This window comes from Cherax quadricarinatus, chromosome 7 (genome assembly GCF_038502225.1).
Source record: "Cherax quadricarinatus isolate ZL_2023a chromosome 7, ASM3850222v1, whole genome shotgun sequence".
NCBI lineage: Eukaryota > Metazoa > Arthropoda > Malacostraca > Decapoda > Parastacidae > Cherax > Cherax quadricarinatus.
In genome coordinates, this window is record NC_091298.1 from 45,614,753 (window position 1) to 45,629,752 (window position 15,000).

The 15,000-nt window shown below is 39.1% G+C and overlaps 2 protein-coding genes across 2 annotated transcripts in view; one reads left to right on the forward strand and one right to left on the reverse strand.

The window, feature by feature from the left end:
• The window catches only part of LOC128686992 (cell adhesion molecule Dscam1), a gene marked incomplete at its 3' end in the record, with an annotated part of 103,609 nt that extends 92,173 nt beyond the window's left edge, over nt 1–11,436 (reverse strand). Inside the window, 2 exon segments of the mRNA XM_070082117.1 lie at nt 11,155–11,294; nt 11,427–11,436. Coding sequence (XP_069938218.1) covers nt 11,155–11,294; nt 11,427–11,436 — 150 coding nt within the window.
• The window catches only part of LOC128687076 (cell adhesion molecule Dscam1), a 422,243-nt gene that overhangs the window by 219,754 nt on the left and 187,489 nt on the right, over nt 1–15,000 (forward strand). The gene's annotated exons all lie outside the window — the stretch shown is intronic.

Here is a 15,000-nt window from a genome sequence, read left to right on the forward strand (position 1 = left end):
CACTGTCTGCGTATCCACGATATTGCAAATAAAGTAGGAAGCCTCCAAAGCCTTATCACTGAACCACCGCCTGCAGCAAACGACCCTAATCAACTCGTACAAATATCCTTTACTACAGGATCTGCCTCAATTTCTTCCGGGCAGAGTTCATTGTCCTGAAAGAAACTTACTCCCCAGGCTTTGTCAATTATCCTTCAACACTGGAGGATATTAAAATGATTTTTCCAAAATTCCCTAAAATTCAGAGGCCACTTCAAAGCACCTTTCAACTCTTTCAGTGTCGGTCCCATAGTACCACGCCAAGAGCTCAGCTCATTCAGATAAGCTGTGAGTGGTAAATTTGGGCCTAGATATGAGAGAACAGGTCTATATGGTAAGTGTGCACCACATAAAAAGAAATCCTGCAGCATGCAGTGCATAATGAGGAAAAAAATTACGACCATTTTTTTTGTTGTAAAACTGTAACTTTGCAGTGTATTTTCATATGTTTCTTTTGGTTGTACTCTCAATTTCTTGGTCTCATTTGATAGGATGTAAGATATATTATACAAATAGAGATGATTATGATTGGTTTCACGACTCAAAATACCTTGAAATTGAGCTCGAAATACCGGAAACGTGATGTGACTAATGAACAGAGAAAATGTTATTTTAGTGACAGGAATGTTTACATTACATATTGTACACCTATTTTGAAATTGGCCTTTCTTGAATTTTTGGGAAATTCGCCAAATTAGTAATTTCTGATCACTTCATTGGGTAGATGAAAAAGATAAATGGGCAGTTTCTCAATTGATAGAATAAAAGAAGTTCTAATGAAATAGCTATGAGTTTGGTCAACTGGAACAATGGATTTGTCCCAAAATAGGGGTCAAAGTGATTCGCCTATGTGCCATGAAAGTTCTTTGTACACTCTCCAGGTCTGCATTGTTGCCAGCCTTGAAGGGAGCCGTTAGTGTACAGCAGTATTCCAGCCTAGAGAGCACAAGCAATTTGAAGAGAATCATCATGGGCTTGGCATTCCTAGTTTTGAAGGTTCTCATTATCCATCCTACAATTTTCCTAGCAGATGAGGAAGATACAATGTTGTGGTCTCTGAAGGCGAGGTCCTCTGATATTATCACTCCCAGGTCCTTCACATTACTTTTCCACTCTACTGTATGGTTAGAATTTGTTGTATACCCTGACACATTTTTAATTTCCTCAAGTTTCCATATCTGAGTAGTTGAAATTTCTCCTTGTTGAACTTCATACTGTTTCAAGTGGCCGATTCGAAGATCTGGTTGATGTCCGCTTGGACCATCTTGTGGTGTCTTTGATGGAGGTCACTGCCATGGTAATCCGGGCGTCATCCCCAAAGGAAGACACGGAACTATGACTTACATCTCTGTCTATGTCAGCAATGAGGATGAGGAATGAATGGGAGCGAGTACTGTGCCTTGTGGAAGAGAGCTTTTTACCATGGCTGCCTGGGACTTTACTCTGTTTACTATTACTCTTTGTGTTCTATTTGCCAGGAAGTTATAGATCCATCCGGTGGCCTGGTGGCTAAAGCTCCCGATTCACACACAGAAGGCCCGGGTTCAATTCCCGGTGGGTGGAAACATTTCGACGCGTTTCCTTACACCTGTTGTCCTGTTCACCTAGTAGCAAATAGGTACCTGGGTGTTAGTCGACTGGTGTGGGTCACATCCTGGGGGACAAGATTGAGGACCCCAATGAAAATAAGTTACATTTTGTGTGCTATTACACCATGGTCACACTTGTCGAAAGCTTTTGCAAAGTCTGTGTATACTATATCTATATTTTGTTTATTCTCTACAGCATCCAGGACCTTGTCATAGTGGTCCAGTAGCTGGGACATACAGGAGCGACCTGCTCTAAACCCATGTTGCCCTACGTTGTGTAATTAATGGATGTCTAGGAGGTTGGCGATCTTGCTTCTTAGAACCCTCTCAAAGATTTTTATGATATGGGATGTTAGTACTATATGTATCGGTCTGTAGTTCTTCGAAATTGCTTTACTGCCACCTTTGTGGAGTGGGGTTATGTCTGTTGTTTTTAGTGTGTGTGTAGGATGACCTGTGTCCATGCTCCCTCTCCATAAAATGCTGAAGGCATGCGATAGGGGCTTCTTGTAATTCTTGATGAACACACAATTCCATGAGTCTGAGCCTGGGGCAGAGTGCATGGGCATGCCATTTATTGCCTCTTCAAAGTCTTGTGGAGTTAGGATAATATCTGAGATTTTTGGGATGACCAGATTTTGGGCTTTGTTCATAAAGAATTCATTTGGGTTGTCAACCCTTAGGCTGGGCAGTGGATTGCTGAGCACTGGGTCATATTGGGACTTTAGTATCTCACTCGTTTCTTGGCTGTCATCTGTGTATGTCCCATCCCGCCTAAGCAGGGGCCCAATACTGGATGTTGTTTTTCCCTTAGATTTTGCATAAGAGAAGAAGTATTTTTTTTTTCAATTTCCTTTATGGCTTTTAGTTTTTCCTGTGATTCTTGTCTCCTGTAAGTTTCCTTCAGCTTAAGTTCTATATTTGCAATTTCATTGACTAGTGCCTCCAATCACATTTCCAATATATTGGTCCCACTCAGCAGCTCTGTGACTCTTCGCTTTCGTCTGTATATAGAGCGTCTCTTTCTAGTTTACATCTTCTCTTTCTTTTTCTTAATGGAATGTGTCTTGAGCAGATCTCAAGAACCACAGAATTCACTTTTTCAAGGCAAATGTTCGGATCCGTGTTGTTTAGGATATCTTCCCAGCCTGTGTCATTTAGGACATGGTTTACTTGATCCCACTGTATGCTTTTGTTATTGAAATTGAATTTTGTGAAGAGACCTTCATGACTGCTCACATTTTGCTGGTCAGAAGCCCTGTGCATACATGTCTGCACCTCTATTATGTTGTGATCTGAGTGTACTGTCTTTGATACAGTTATATTACGTATCAGATCGTCGTCGTTAGTGAAGATGAGGTCCAGCGTATTTTCTAGTCTTGTAGGCTCTACTGTTTGTTGGTTTAAGGTGAATTTGGTGCAGAGATTTAATAGTTCGTGTGTGTGTGGATTTTCATCTGAGCTGTCTCCTGGGGTGATCTCTGCTAAAACATTGTTTCTATACTCCTCCATTTTAGGTGTCTCAAGTTGAAATCTCCTAGTAGTAAGATGTTTGGGGCAGGAGTTGGGAGATTTTCTAGACAGTGGTCAATTTTCACAAGCTGCTCCTGGAATTGCTGGGAAGTTGCATCTGGAGGCTTGTATACCACCACAATGACAAGGTTTTGGTTTTCAATCTTTACCGCCAAAACTTCAACTACATCATTTGAGGCATTCAGTAGTCCTTGTTGCCTGTTTAGTCTGTCGTATTGGAACCGGTTATAACCTGGGATCCATATTTCGTTGTCATAATGATCCTTTATGTGAATGCTGCAAACATTGCATTTGACCCCGTGAGCAGTCCCTTGATGTAAGGAATTTTGTTGTTTTTTGATGACTTTAGACTCTGTATGTTTGCAAAGACAAATGTCATTATATTGGTGGAATTTAGGGGGGTTTTATTTGCTGGCTCTAATATCTGTTGTTCTGGAGTAGAGGCCAATGTCCGTGCCTCTGCTCCAGAAGTGTTTTCAGTTGGTGCATGATTATTGTCATTTCTTACCAGTTTTTTTCCTCCTGGCCCTAAATACCTCTGTCCCTGGAGAGGTTGTGGCTCCCCTCTTTTGTTTCCCATAGTCTGGCTTGTCTGTGTCTTCTAGTCCCCTTTAGATAATGTGCCTGGCAGTATGCGTTGTAGCATTGTCTTTCATGGATTGATGAGCGACACATTTCTGGGTGAAATAAGTTACAGGAGGGAAAGTTGCACTCTCCTGTTGTCATGTGGATGCAGCACTTTTTTGGGATGGTCAAAGGTGCATGTCCCACCTGTTTTACCAGATATACCATGCCTGCAGATACCCAATGCATAGTATTGACATATACAGTGGATCCCCGCATAACGATCACCTCCGAATGTGACCAATTATGTAAGTGTATTTATGCAAGTGCGTTTGTATGTGTATGTTTGGGGGTCTGAAATGGACTAATCTACTTCACAATATTCCTTATGGGAACAAATTCGGTCAGTACTGGCACCTGAACATACTTCTGGAGTGAAAAAATATCGTTAACCGGGGGTCCACTGTATTGTAATTCTGTTTCCTAGGATTTATTGTAGCTGCATTTGCTGGTGGTGCATTTCATTTTCCTGTTTCCTCCCTATCTTTTACCCCTGTATGGACATCAGTGCTTCTGCCAGATTTTGCTGGTAGTGTGTCAACACTATTCCCTGAGGTATCATCCCCTTTTGGTCCATCTCCAGCTGTATCTCTATTCTGAACCTCTGTGGACTGAATAGCATTGTCTTCACTGTCCTCCAGGACAACACTAGTAACCTCATGAGCACCGTCTTCCAGGACATCACTAGAACCCTCTGGAGCACTGTCCTCCAGGACTACACTAGCACCCTCAGGAGCACTGTCCAAGACAGCCCCATCCCTACCACCAATCGTATTTTCCCAGCTGTCATACCATGCTGACATGTCTTCCAAGAAGGATCTTTCATTGGTGTTCTTGTCTTTTAATATAGATGTAATTTCCTCATACAGGAGTATCACGTTTGGGCAGACCCCAAAACATCTCTGAGTTTGTCAAGTGTGGTCACCATTTTACAATCCCTGCATATACCATGGGACCATTGACCACAGAGATGGCAAGTAATCCAGGCATGTTTTTGTCCCTTACCCTTTCTGCAGACTACACAGATCTTCATGGTGGTGGTCATCTTACAATACTTGACAACTCTCCTAACTGGCTAGTCTATAACTCCTCGAAGTATTTAATTTTTGTAACAGATCTTCCAGTTTGGCTTTATTTCCAAGGAAAACCATTTGAATCCGGAAGAATCCAGTTTGTGGATCACTATATATTTTTACTAATAATCACCTTAACAGTAGATCTGTCAATGTGTATTGTATCTATTTGTTGTAGTTACTGTTTGGGTGTTTGATGAGGGTGGGTAAAGCCCCATCAGTTAATGAAAGGATACCTTGTTATCAACAAATCCATATGAATCCGATCATTGGACAAAAACGGGCAATCCAGACAATTCGAGCGAATCCGGATTAGTGGATCACTGGGTGATTTTGGACTAGGTCATGAAAAGGACTACTGGAAAAATATTAAACAGAGTAACATGTGTTCAGTTTGATACAGAAAGTATAAATTGCATGATTGGGTGCCAATGGCTTCTGTAGATGAAGATTACTGGAGGAATATTTGATTTTCATTGTGTATATTGCGACCGCTGCTAACTACAGGTTTAATGCATTACCACAAACTGTATACGTCACTCCATCACAACAAGTACTAACAATTATACACTGTTTATTGTATTTCTACAAACCTGTACACTTTCCGTATTTCCTCGAGATTTTGCACCTCTTCGTATTTCAACAGGAATGTTTTACCCATGGTATGACTAATTTGTATGTCAGGTACACTAACCAACCTGTGTGGGAGGTTCTGGCGACTGCTGGCAACTGTTTACAAGATGAACCTGCCTCTTTAGGCCTAGCACTTCACTTTAAATTTCACCTTATCATTTATTACCTGTATACTATGGTACTACTGTGGTGTACACTGTAACGCTATGTGTAACACACTATTATCTGGGAGACTGTCTTTTCTCTAACAAAAAAGTTCAAGGCCCTCTTCTCTTTCTCATATACATAAATGACCTACCAAATGCATCGCAACTACTCAAACCCACACTAATTGCAGATGACACTACATACGTCTACTCTCACCCAAGCCCAGTCATGCTAGCCAATACTGTAAATACCGAATTACAGAAAATATCAACCTGGATGAGGACCAACAAACTTACTCTAAACATTGGCAAAACCTACTTCATTCAGTTTGGTAATAGAGCTACAGATGTGTCTCTTAACATAATGATAAATGGATCACCTATCACAAAATTCACAGAGGGAAAATTCTTAGGAATCCACCTTGATAATAGACTCAAATTTGAAACACATATACAACAAATTTCCAAAAAAATTTCCAAGACCGTAGGCATACTATCGAAGATACGGTACTATGTTCCACAGTCAGCCCTCCTGGCCCTATATCATTCACTTATTTACCCCTATCTCACCTATGGAATTTGTGCATGGGGCTCAACAACAATAAACCATCTCAGACCACTAATCACCCAACAAAAGGCTGCAGTCAGAATGATAACAAATTCCCACTACAGACAGCACACTCCACCAATATTCAAAACTCTAAACCTACTCACAATACAAAACATCCATACTTATTACTGCACCTACTACATACATAGAACACTTAACTCTGACATAAACCCTCCCTTCAAACATCTCCTTACCAACCTCAACAGAACACATGACCATAACATAAGGCACAGATCACTCTTTGATGTTCCTCGTGTCCATCTCACACTATGCAAAAACTCAATGCACATAAAAGGCTCTAAAATCTGGAATTCATTACCTGTGAATATAAAAGAAACACTGTTTATAAATTCAAGTCTCTTCTCAAAAATCACTTACCCACAACTAAATAAATACTGAATAATTGTATCTCATAAATTGTATCTCATATATGTATCTCATTATTGTATTTCATAAATGTCAACCTGTGACCCAGTCAAACTTTACTATTTAACTTCATTACCTAACAGAATACTCCATTCTACTGATTACACAGCAACACAGTAAATGACCATATGACCCGTCTTTGTAATACTCATTTGTACTAAATTGTTATCTGTTTTACAATAATTTTTGTACCACTGAATATATCATTGCTTAGTTAATCTTAAGTTAATTTTAAGCCTGCCAATAATGCTCTGCATACAAGGGGCTTTGGCATGCTGCACTTTAAAAATTGTATTCCTTGTACTTCTCTGTATCATGTTCAAATTATTTTATTTATTATTATCACACTGGCCGATTCCCACCAAGGCAGGGTGGCCCGAAAAAGAAAAACTTTCACCATCATTCACTCCATCACTGTCTTGCCAGAAGGGTGCTTTACACTACAGTTTTTAAACTGCAACATTAACACCCCTCCTTCAGAGTGCAGGCACTGTACTTAGGAGTCTGTGGAGACAAAGAACTTTGTCCTTGGAGGCAAAGAGGGGAATGTATGAGAGTATAGTTTTACCAACGCTCTTATATGTGTGTGAAGCGTGGGTGATGAATGTTGCAGCGAGGAGAAGGCTGGAGGCAGTGGAGATGTCATGTCTGAGGGCAATGTGTGGTGTGAATATAATGCAGAGAATTCGTAGTTTGGAAGTTAGGAGGAGGTGCGGGATTACCAAAACTGTTGTCCACAGGGCTAAGGAAGGGTTGTTGAGGTGGTTCGGACATGTAGAGAGAATGGAGCGAAACAGAATGACTTCAAGAGTGTATCAGTCTGTAGTGGAAGGAAGGCGGGGTAGGGGTCGGCCTAGGAAAGGTTGGAGGGAGGGGGTAAAGGAGGTTTTGTGTGCGAGGGGCTTGGACTTCCAGCAGGCATGCGTGAGCGTGTTTGATAGGAGTGAATGGAGACAAATGGTTTTTAATACTTGACGTGCTGTTGGAGTGTGAGCAAAGTAACATTTATGAAGGGATTCAGGGAAACCGGCAGGCCGGACTTGATAGGATGTTCAAATAAATAAATAAATAAATAAATAAATTATTTTACAACGGCACTCTAGGCCTAAAGGTCCCCTCTGAGAGTATGGCTCTGCTTTGTTATTTTACACTGATTCTCCTTTTTTGACTCAGTAGATATTATTTTCTGCTAGATTAGTTCCAAGCGCTAGAGGGATATATCTTATAAGTTCACTGGCACAGTTTGAAGTTCTAGCACGCAAGAGAGACTGTGACAAACACTAAAGAACACAGCACCACGGCGACAGGGCAGCACGGCGCAGTAGCAAACACTTCATGTATCCACTCAGTGAAAAACCGTCTTGTTACCCCAAGCTTTGCTATGAGCCCTCCACATTACAATTAGTTTACTTTTTATCATATTGTTTTTTCTTAAACACCCTTGGATTTTCAGAGTGGTAGACTAGCAATGGTTTAATTTTGCAGTCCCCAATAGCATTACCGAAACAAGAGTGTTAGCCTGTCTCTCATGGGCTTGAGTCTTGGTAATGATTTTTTCTTCTTGTGTGATGTAGGTTCTCTTAGGCATTCTTTAAAAAAAAAAAAAAGTTTCATCACAATTAAAAACTTGTTGAATACACTATGAATCCCACTGCTTTTCTTAACCCTTTGACTGTCGAGGTCGTATATATACGTCTTACAAGGTACCGTGTTTGACGTATATATACTCATAAATTCTAGCGGCTTCAAATCAAGCAGGAGAAAGCTGGTAGGCCCACATGTGAGAGAATGGGTCTGTGTGGTCAGTGTGCACCATATAAAAAAAATCCTGGAGCATGCAGTGCATAATGAGAAAAAAAACTGACCGTTTTTTTTTAATTAAAATGCCAACTTTGTGGTCTATTTTCGTATAGTATTTATGGTTGTATTCTCGTTTTCTTGATCTCATTTGATAGAATGGAAAACATATTACAGAAATAGAGGTGATTTTGATTGATTTTACTATAAAAAGAACCTGGAAATGGAGCTCAAAGTAGGGGAAATGTTTGATTTTTGCCGATGTTCAAAAGTAAACAAATGATGTCATTGGCCAATAAATGTCCAACTAGCCATTCCAATATGCAGACATGAATGGGTTGATGTTATTTATACAATTATTACAGTATTGTAGTAGTCTGCATAACAGTAAATCTTCTATTTTTTGTTTGAATAAAAATTCAAAATAGAAAGCAAGAGTAATATCAGAGGGGCCTGGAAACGGGACTGATGAACAAAGAAAATGTTATTTTAGAGCCAGGAATGTCTGCATTGTTCATTCTGGACCTTATTTTGAAATTGTCATATTTTTTAATTTGGGTGAAATTGGCCAAATTGCAAATTTCTGACCACGTTATTGGGTAGTTGAAATCGGTAAATGGGCAGTTTCTTGTACTCAATCGATAGAAAAAATGGAGTTCTAAAGAAATAGCTATGAGTTTGGTCGACTGGAATAAGGAAATTAGCCGAAAATAGGGCTCAAAGTGGGCGAAATCGCCGATTTGTAAATATCGCCGAGGTCGCTAACTTCGAGAGAGCGTAATTCCGTCAGTTTTCCATCAAATTTCGTGTTTTTGGTGTCATTACAATCGGGAAAAGATTATCTATCATTTCATAAGAAATTTTTTTTTTTTTTTTAAATTTTGCAACACCAGGAGATACTTCAGGATTGAGGGTTGCAACAGTCAAGGGGTTAAACTAATCAAGCTAGTCTATACTTCCTTTAAATTCATCACTTTCAGCACTGTTGCCCAGGGTGTTTTACCTAAGATCACTATATAACTGCTTTTCTTTTTCACAAATTTTTGTTTCAGAGACACTGTCACTGGCCAACTGTTTTTCATTAATACATACTAACAAATGTTTTTCCATTTCTTCAATTGTCTGTGCCCTTTTCACACCAAGAATTTTCAATCCTTTCACTACATCAGCTCCTTTTATTACCTCTTCAATTTTTCAATATGGACGATACGGTGGATTTCACAGTATCATATTGAGTGACCAGGTCCAACACGTGTTTCACTTTGTAATGAGTTCTTTTTTCATTTTAATTGTTGTTCTCACTGTTTTCCTTTTAGTCTTGCTTGGATCATTACTCTTTTGGGGCCATGATAACTTATGTTCAATGAAAATATTTAAAAAGCAACACAGAATAACAATGAGATACCAAAAAGTTTCATGGAGCTTGTACAAACAATGCTTAATAAATAAAAGCTGACGTTTGGACTTCGTCCAACTGAACTATTTTGTTTAGGTCGAATATCAGGACAACGTCCGAATACCAAATCAAATTTTGATGAAAAAGTTGGGCAAATATCGAGCTGTACGAATATAGGGACGTGTGAATACATGTATTGAGGTTCCACTGTACAGTAATTTTATTAATGTCTGCAAAACAGCCATGGGGGGAGCTGAAAGATAGCTCTAGGCCTTTTGTGTTGCAATCAATACATCATTAGGAGCTTGCAATGTTGCAGGAAAGAGAATAAAATCCAAGCAAACATGTTCAGTGTGTGTTTGCTAGAATGAGGGAGGAGGGAAGCATAGAATAAGAGCCCAGGCATGCCACTAATGCCAGTGCTTAGTGCCTGGAAGGTTAACTATCTTTTAAGCCATTATAAAACCACCATCCCACAAGCACTGATACTATCGTGGCAACCTGACAAGCGCAACAATTAGTGCCATAACAATCCTCAAGAATTCTGTCAACTTCGATATGATGTAAAAGGCTTAACATTCTAAATACTGATATCTGGCAACTGTCTGGGTATTTTCCATACCTCAGAAACCAGTTCACTGCAACTCATGTAAAAGGGGAACTCACTTAACCCTGTAAACGGTCCAAACGTATATATACGCTTTTTCAACATTTGAAAGTATGTAAAAAAAGTAGAATTTCTTTTTTGTTTTTTTACATTTGAAAATGTGTAAAAAAACTTTGATCTACTTTTTTTTTGTTACATTTGAAAATATGTAAAAAAACGTAGATCTACTTTTGTAGCACTACACATGTGAACGTAGATCTGCTTGGACCATTTACGGGTTAAAAGGGAGACATGTAGTTTACCCACCTTCCCCCATGGTTATTTTGCATCTTGCATTGCTTGTTCACAGTTTTTTGCTTAAAGATGTCTGTGAATAGAATACACTTGAGTGGGGAACAGGGAGGACAAGGATGCTAGCTCAGGACTCTTGGTTCAAGAAACTGCATCTACCATCCTCTTACAAAAACAAAAACAGAGGAGCACTGCTGTAAATCTACTGGTCCATGTTGTTCCTCACATTTATGCTGATTACTTTTCATTCCCCAGCCATTGTGGGACACCAATGGGCTTAGCACTTTCCAAGAGTATATTATATATTGCATAATACAATTTTTAAATTTTAACATTAATTAAAATTTCCCTTAATATTTCTGAATAAAATAAGAGAAAATATGAACTTACTTCTTCCCAGTTTCCATATTCGCGTTTGTAGTTCATGATGTATCCTCGCACAGGTGCATGGTGCGGCCTTAAGCTCCAGCGTAGTGTAAGAGCATCCCTAGAGCTGCCTTGAACATACAGGGTGGGGGGTGCTGGTGGCACTGTCAAAAAAAAAAAAAACTGCTTATTTAAAATAATAAATCTTCAAATTTGAAAAGCCATCAAAATAACATTTTTTAATACCTTATATAAAATTAAACAAAATGAAATCCAGAAATACAGCTTCTCCTCACTTAACGACATAGTTCCATTCCTAAGACCATGTCAGTAAACGAATGCATCGCTAAGCAAGGAGCATCCTATAATGGTACTGAGTTAGTGTCAACCATCTTTGATAATGTTTTAATGTCAACTTTGCACCATTTATAATCTTTCTTTCAACATACCGGCCGTATCCCACCGAGGTAGGGTGGCCCAAAAGGAAAAACGAAAGTTTTTCCTTTTACATTTAGTAATATATACAGGAGAAGGGGTTACCAGCCCCTTGCCCCCAGCATTTTAGTTGCCTCTTACAACACGCATGGCTTATGGAGGAAGAATTCTGTTCCACTTCCCCATGGAGAACCATTTATAATATTTTTAGTATATTTTTAAATGTTTATACAGCTGTGTACTGCATACTGGAATAAACAGAATAGAGGTAATCAGCTCTAATATACATTATTTACACATGCAAACTGATCAAAAAGCCTACTGTAAGTCCAAGCTGTTGGTAAACGAGTACGTTGCTGAGGAGAGATTGTATTGTACTAACAAAGATTTTTATTTTGTTTCTGATTTATGCCATAATTTTTTTTTTTTTTTTTTTTTTGACTCTCTGATGTCCACGGTACCCTTCAAGTCTGATGCATTAATAATTAAGATGCTGACAACAAAAACAAATTTGCCACATGACACTTTTGTAAAAATCGCCTTCAAACTTTTGCAACATGTTCACCTATTAGGAAAATAGGTACCTCGGTGTTTGTCAACTGGTGTGGGACATAGCCTGGGAACAAAACTGACCTAATTTGCCCAAAATGCTTTGCATAGCAAAGGGCTTTCTATATAGTAGTGTGTCAGTAATGTTAGCTATGGCCTGTATGCCTTGTACATGTACTCGTAGACAAAGATTATCATTATTAAGGAAAACTGGCAAATTCACCAAATGTCACTTTTGCAAAGATTGCCTATTAACCTGTTAACTATCCAAACATATATCTCCATTCTCACTGCCAGCACTCTGAATATAGTGTTGGAGTGGTTGGTATTTTTGTTTAATAACAGTATGAAAGAGGGAAAGGTACCTAGGGATTGGCAGAGAGCATGTATAGTCCCTTTATATAAAGGGAAGGGGGACAAAAGGGATTGTAAAAATTATAGAGGAATTAGTTTACTGAGTACGGTAGGGTTATTATTAAAAGAATTAGAGGTAAGACAGAATGTAGGATTGCAGATGAGCAAAGAGGTTTTAAAGTGGGTAAGGGATGTGTAGATCAGGTGTTTACATTGAAGCATATGTGAACAGTATCTAGATAAAGGTAAGGAAGTTTTTATTGCATTTATGGATTTAGAAAAGGCATATGATAGAGTGGATAGGGGAGCAATATGGCAGATGTTGCACATATATGGAATAGGTGGTAAGTTACTAAATGCTGTAAAGAGTTTTTATGAGGATAGTGAGGCTCAGGTTAGGGTGTGTAGAAGAGAGGGAGATTACTTCTCGGTAAAAGTAGATCTTAGACAGGGATGTGTAATGTCACCATGGTTGTTTAATATATTTATAGATGGGGTTGAAAAGATGTACAGTAAAAGCTAGAGTGTTCGGGAGAGGGGGGGGATTAAATTATGGGGAATCAAATACAAAATGGGAAGTGACTGTTACTTTCTGCTGATGATACTGTGCTTATGGGTGATTCTAAGGAAAAATTGCAGAGGTTAGTGGACGAATTTGGGAGTGTGTGTACAGGTACAAACTTGAAAGTGAACAAAGAAAAGAGTAAGGTGATGAGGGTATCAAATAATTTAGATAAAGAAAAATTGGATATCAAATTAGGGAGGAGTATGGAAGAAGTGAATGTTTCCAGATATTTGGGAGTTGACGTATCAGCAGATGGAATTATGAAGGATGAGGTTAATCATAGACTTGATGAGGGAAAAAAGGTGAGTGGTGCGTTGATGTATACGTGGAGACAAAGAATGTTATCTATGGAGGCAAAGAAGGTAATGTATGAAAGTATAGTGGTACCAACACTCTTATATGGATGTGAAGCTTGGGTTGTAAATGCTGCAGCGAGGAGGCGGTTGGAGGCAGTGATGGCCTGTCTAAGGGCAATGTGTGGCGTAAATATTATGCAGAAAATTCGGAGTGTGGAAATTAGGAGGTGTGGAGTTAATAAAAGTATTAGTCTATATATATATATATATATATTGTAGGTAGTAGGTTGGTAGACAGCAACCACCCAGGGAAGTACTACCATCCTGCCAGATGACTGTGAAACAAAAACCTGTAATTGTTTTGCATGATGGTAGGATTGCTGGTTTCTTTTTCTGTCTCATAAACACGCTAGATAACAGGGATATCTTGCTACTCCTACTTACACTTTGGTCACACTTCACAGACACGCACATGCATATATATATATACATACATCTAGGTTTTTCTCCTTTTTCTAAATAGCTCTTGTTCTTTTTTATTTCTTCTATTGTCCATGGGGAAGTGGAAAAGAATCTTTCCTCCGTAAGCCATGCGTGTCGTATGAGGCGACTAAAATGCCGGGAGCAATGGGCTAGTAACCCCTTCTCCTGTATACAATTACTAAAAAAAGAGAAGAAGAAAAACTTTATAAAACTGGGTTGCTTAAATGTGCGTGGATGTAGTGCGGATGACAAGAAACAGATGATTGCTGATGTTATGAATGAAAAGAAGTTGGATGTCCTGGCCCTAAGCGAAACAAAGCTGAAGGGGGTAGGAGAGTTTCAGTGGGGGGAAATAAATGGGATTAAATCTGGAGTATCTGAGAGAGTTAGAGCAAAGGAAGGGGTAGCAGTAATGTTAAATGATCAGTTATGGAAGGAGAAAAGAGAATATGAATGTGTAAATTCAAGAATTATGTGGATTAAAGTAAAGGTTGGATGCGAGAAGTGGGTCATAATAAGCGTGTATGCACCTGGAGAAGAGAGGAATGCAGAGGAGAGAGAGAGATTTTGGGAGATGTTAAGTGAATGTATAGGAGCCTTTGAACCAAGTGAGAGAGTAATTGTGGTAGGGGACTTGAATGCTAAAGTAGGAGAAACTTTTAGAGAGGGTGTGGTAGGTAAGTTTGGGGTGCCAGGTGTAAATGATAATGGGAGCCCTTTGATTGAACTTTGTATAGAAAGGGGTTTAGTTATAGGTAATACATATTTTAAGAAAAAGAGGATAAATAAGTATACACGATATGATGTAGGGCGAAATGACAGTAGTTTGTTGGATTATGTATTGGTAGATAAAAGACTGTTGAGTAGACTTCAGGATGTACATGTTTATAGAGGGGCCACAGATATATCAGATCACTTTCTAGTTGTAGCTACACTGAGAGTAAAAGGTAGATGGGATACAAGGAGAATAGAAGCATCAGGGAAGAGAGAGGTGAAGGTTTATAAACTAAAAGAGGAGGCAGTTAGGGTAAGATATAAACAGCTATTGGAGGATAGATGGGCTAATGAGAGCATAGGCAATGGGGTCGAAGAGGTATGGGGTAGGTTTAAAAATGTAGTGTTAGAGTGTTCAGCAGAAGTTTGTGGTTACAGGAAAGTGGGTGCAGGAGGGAAGAGGAGCGATTGGTG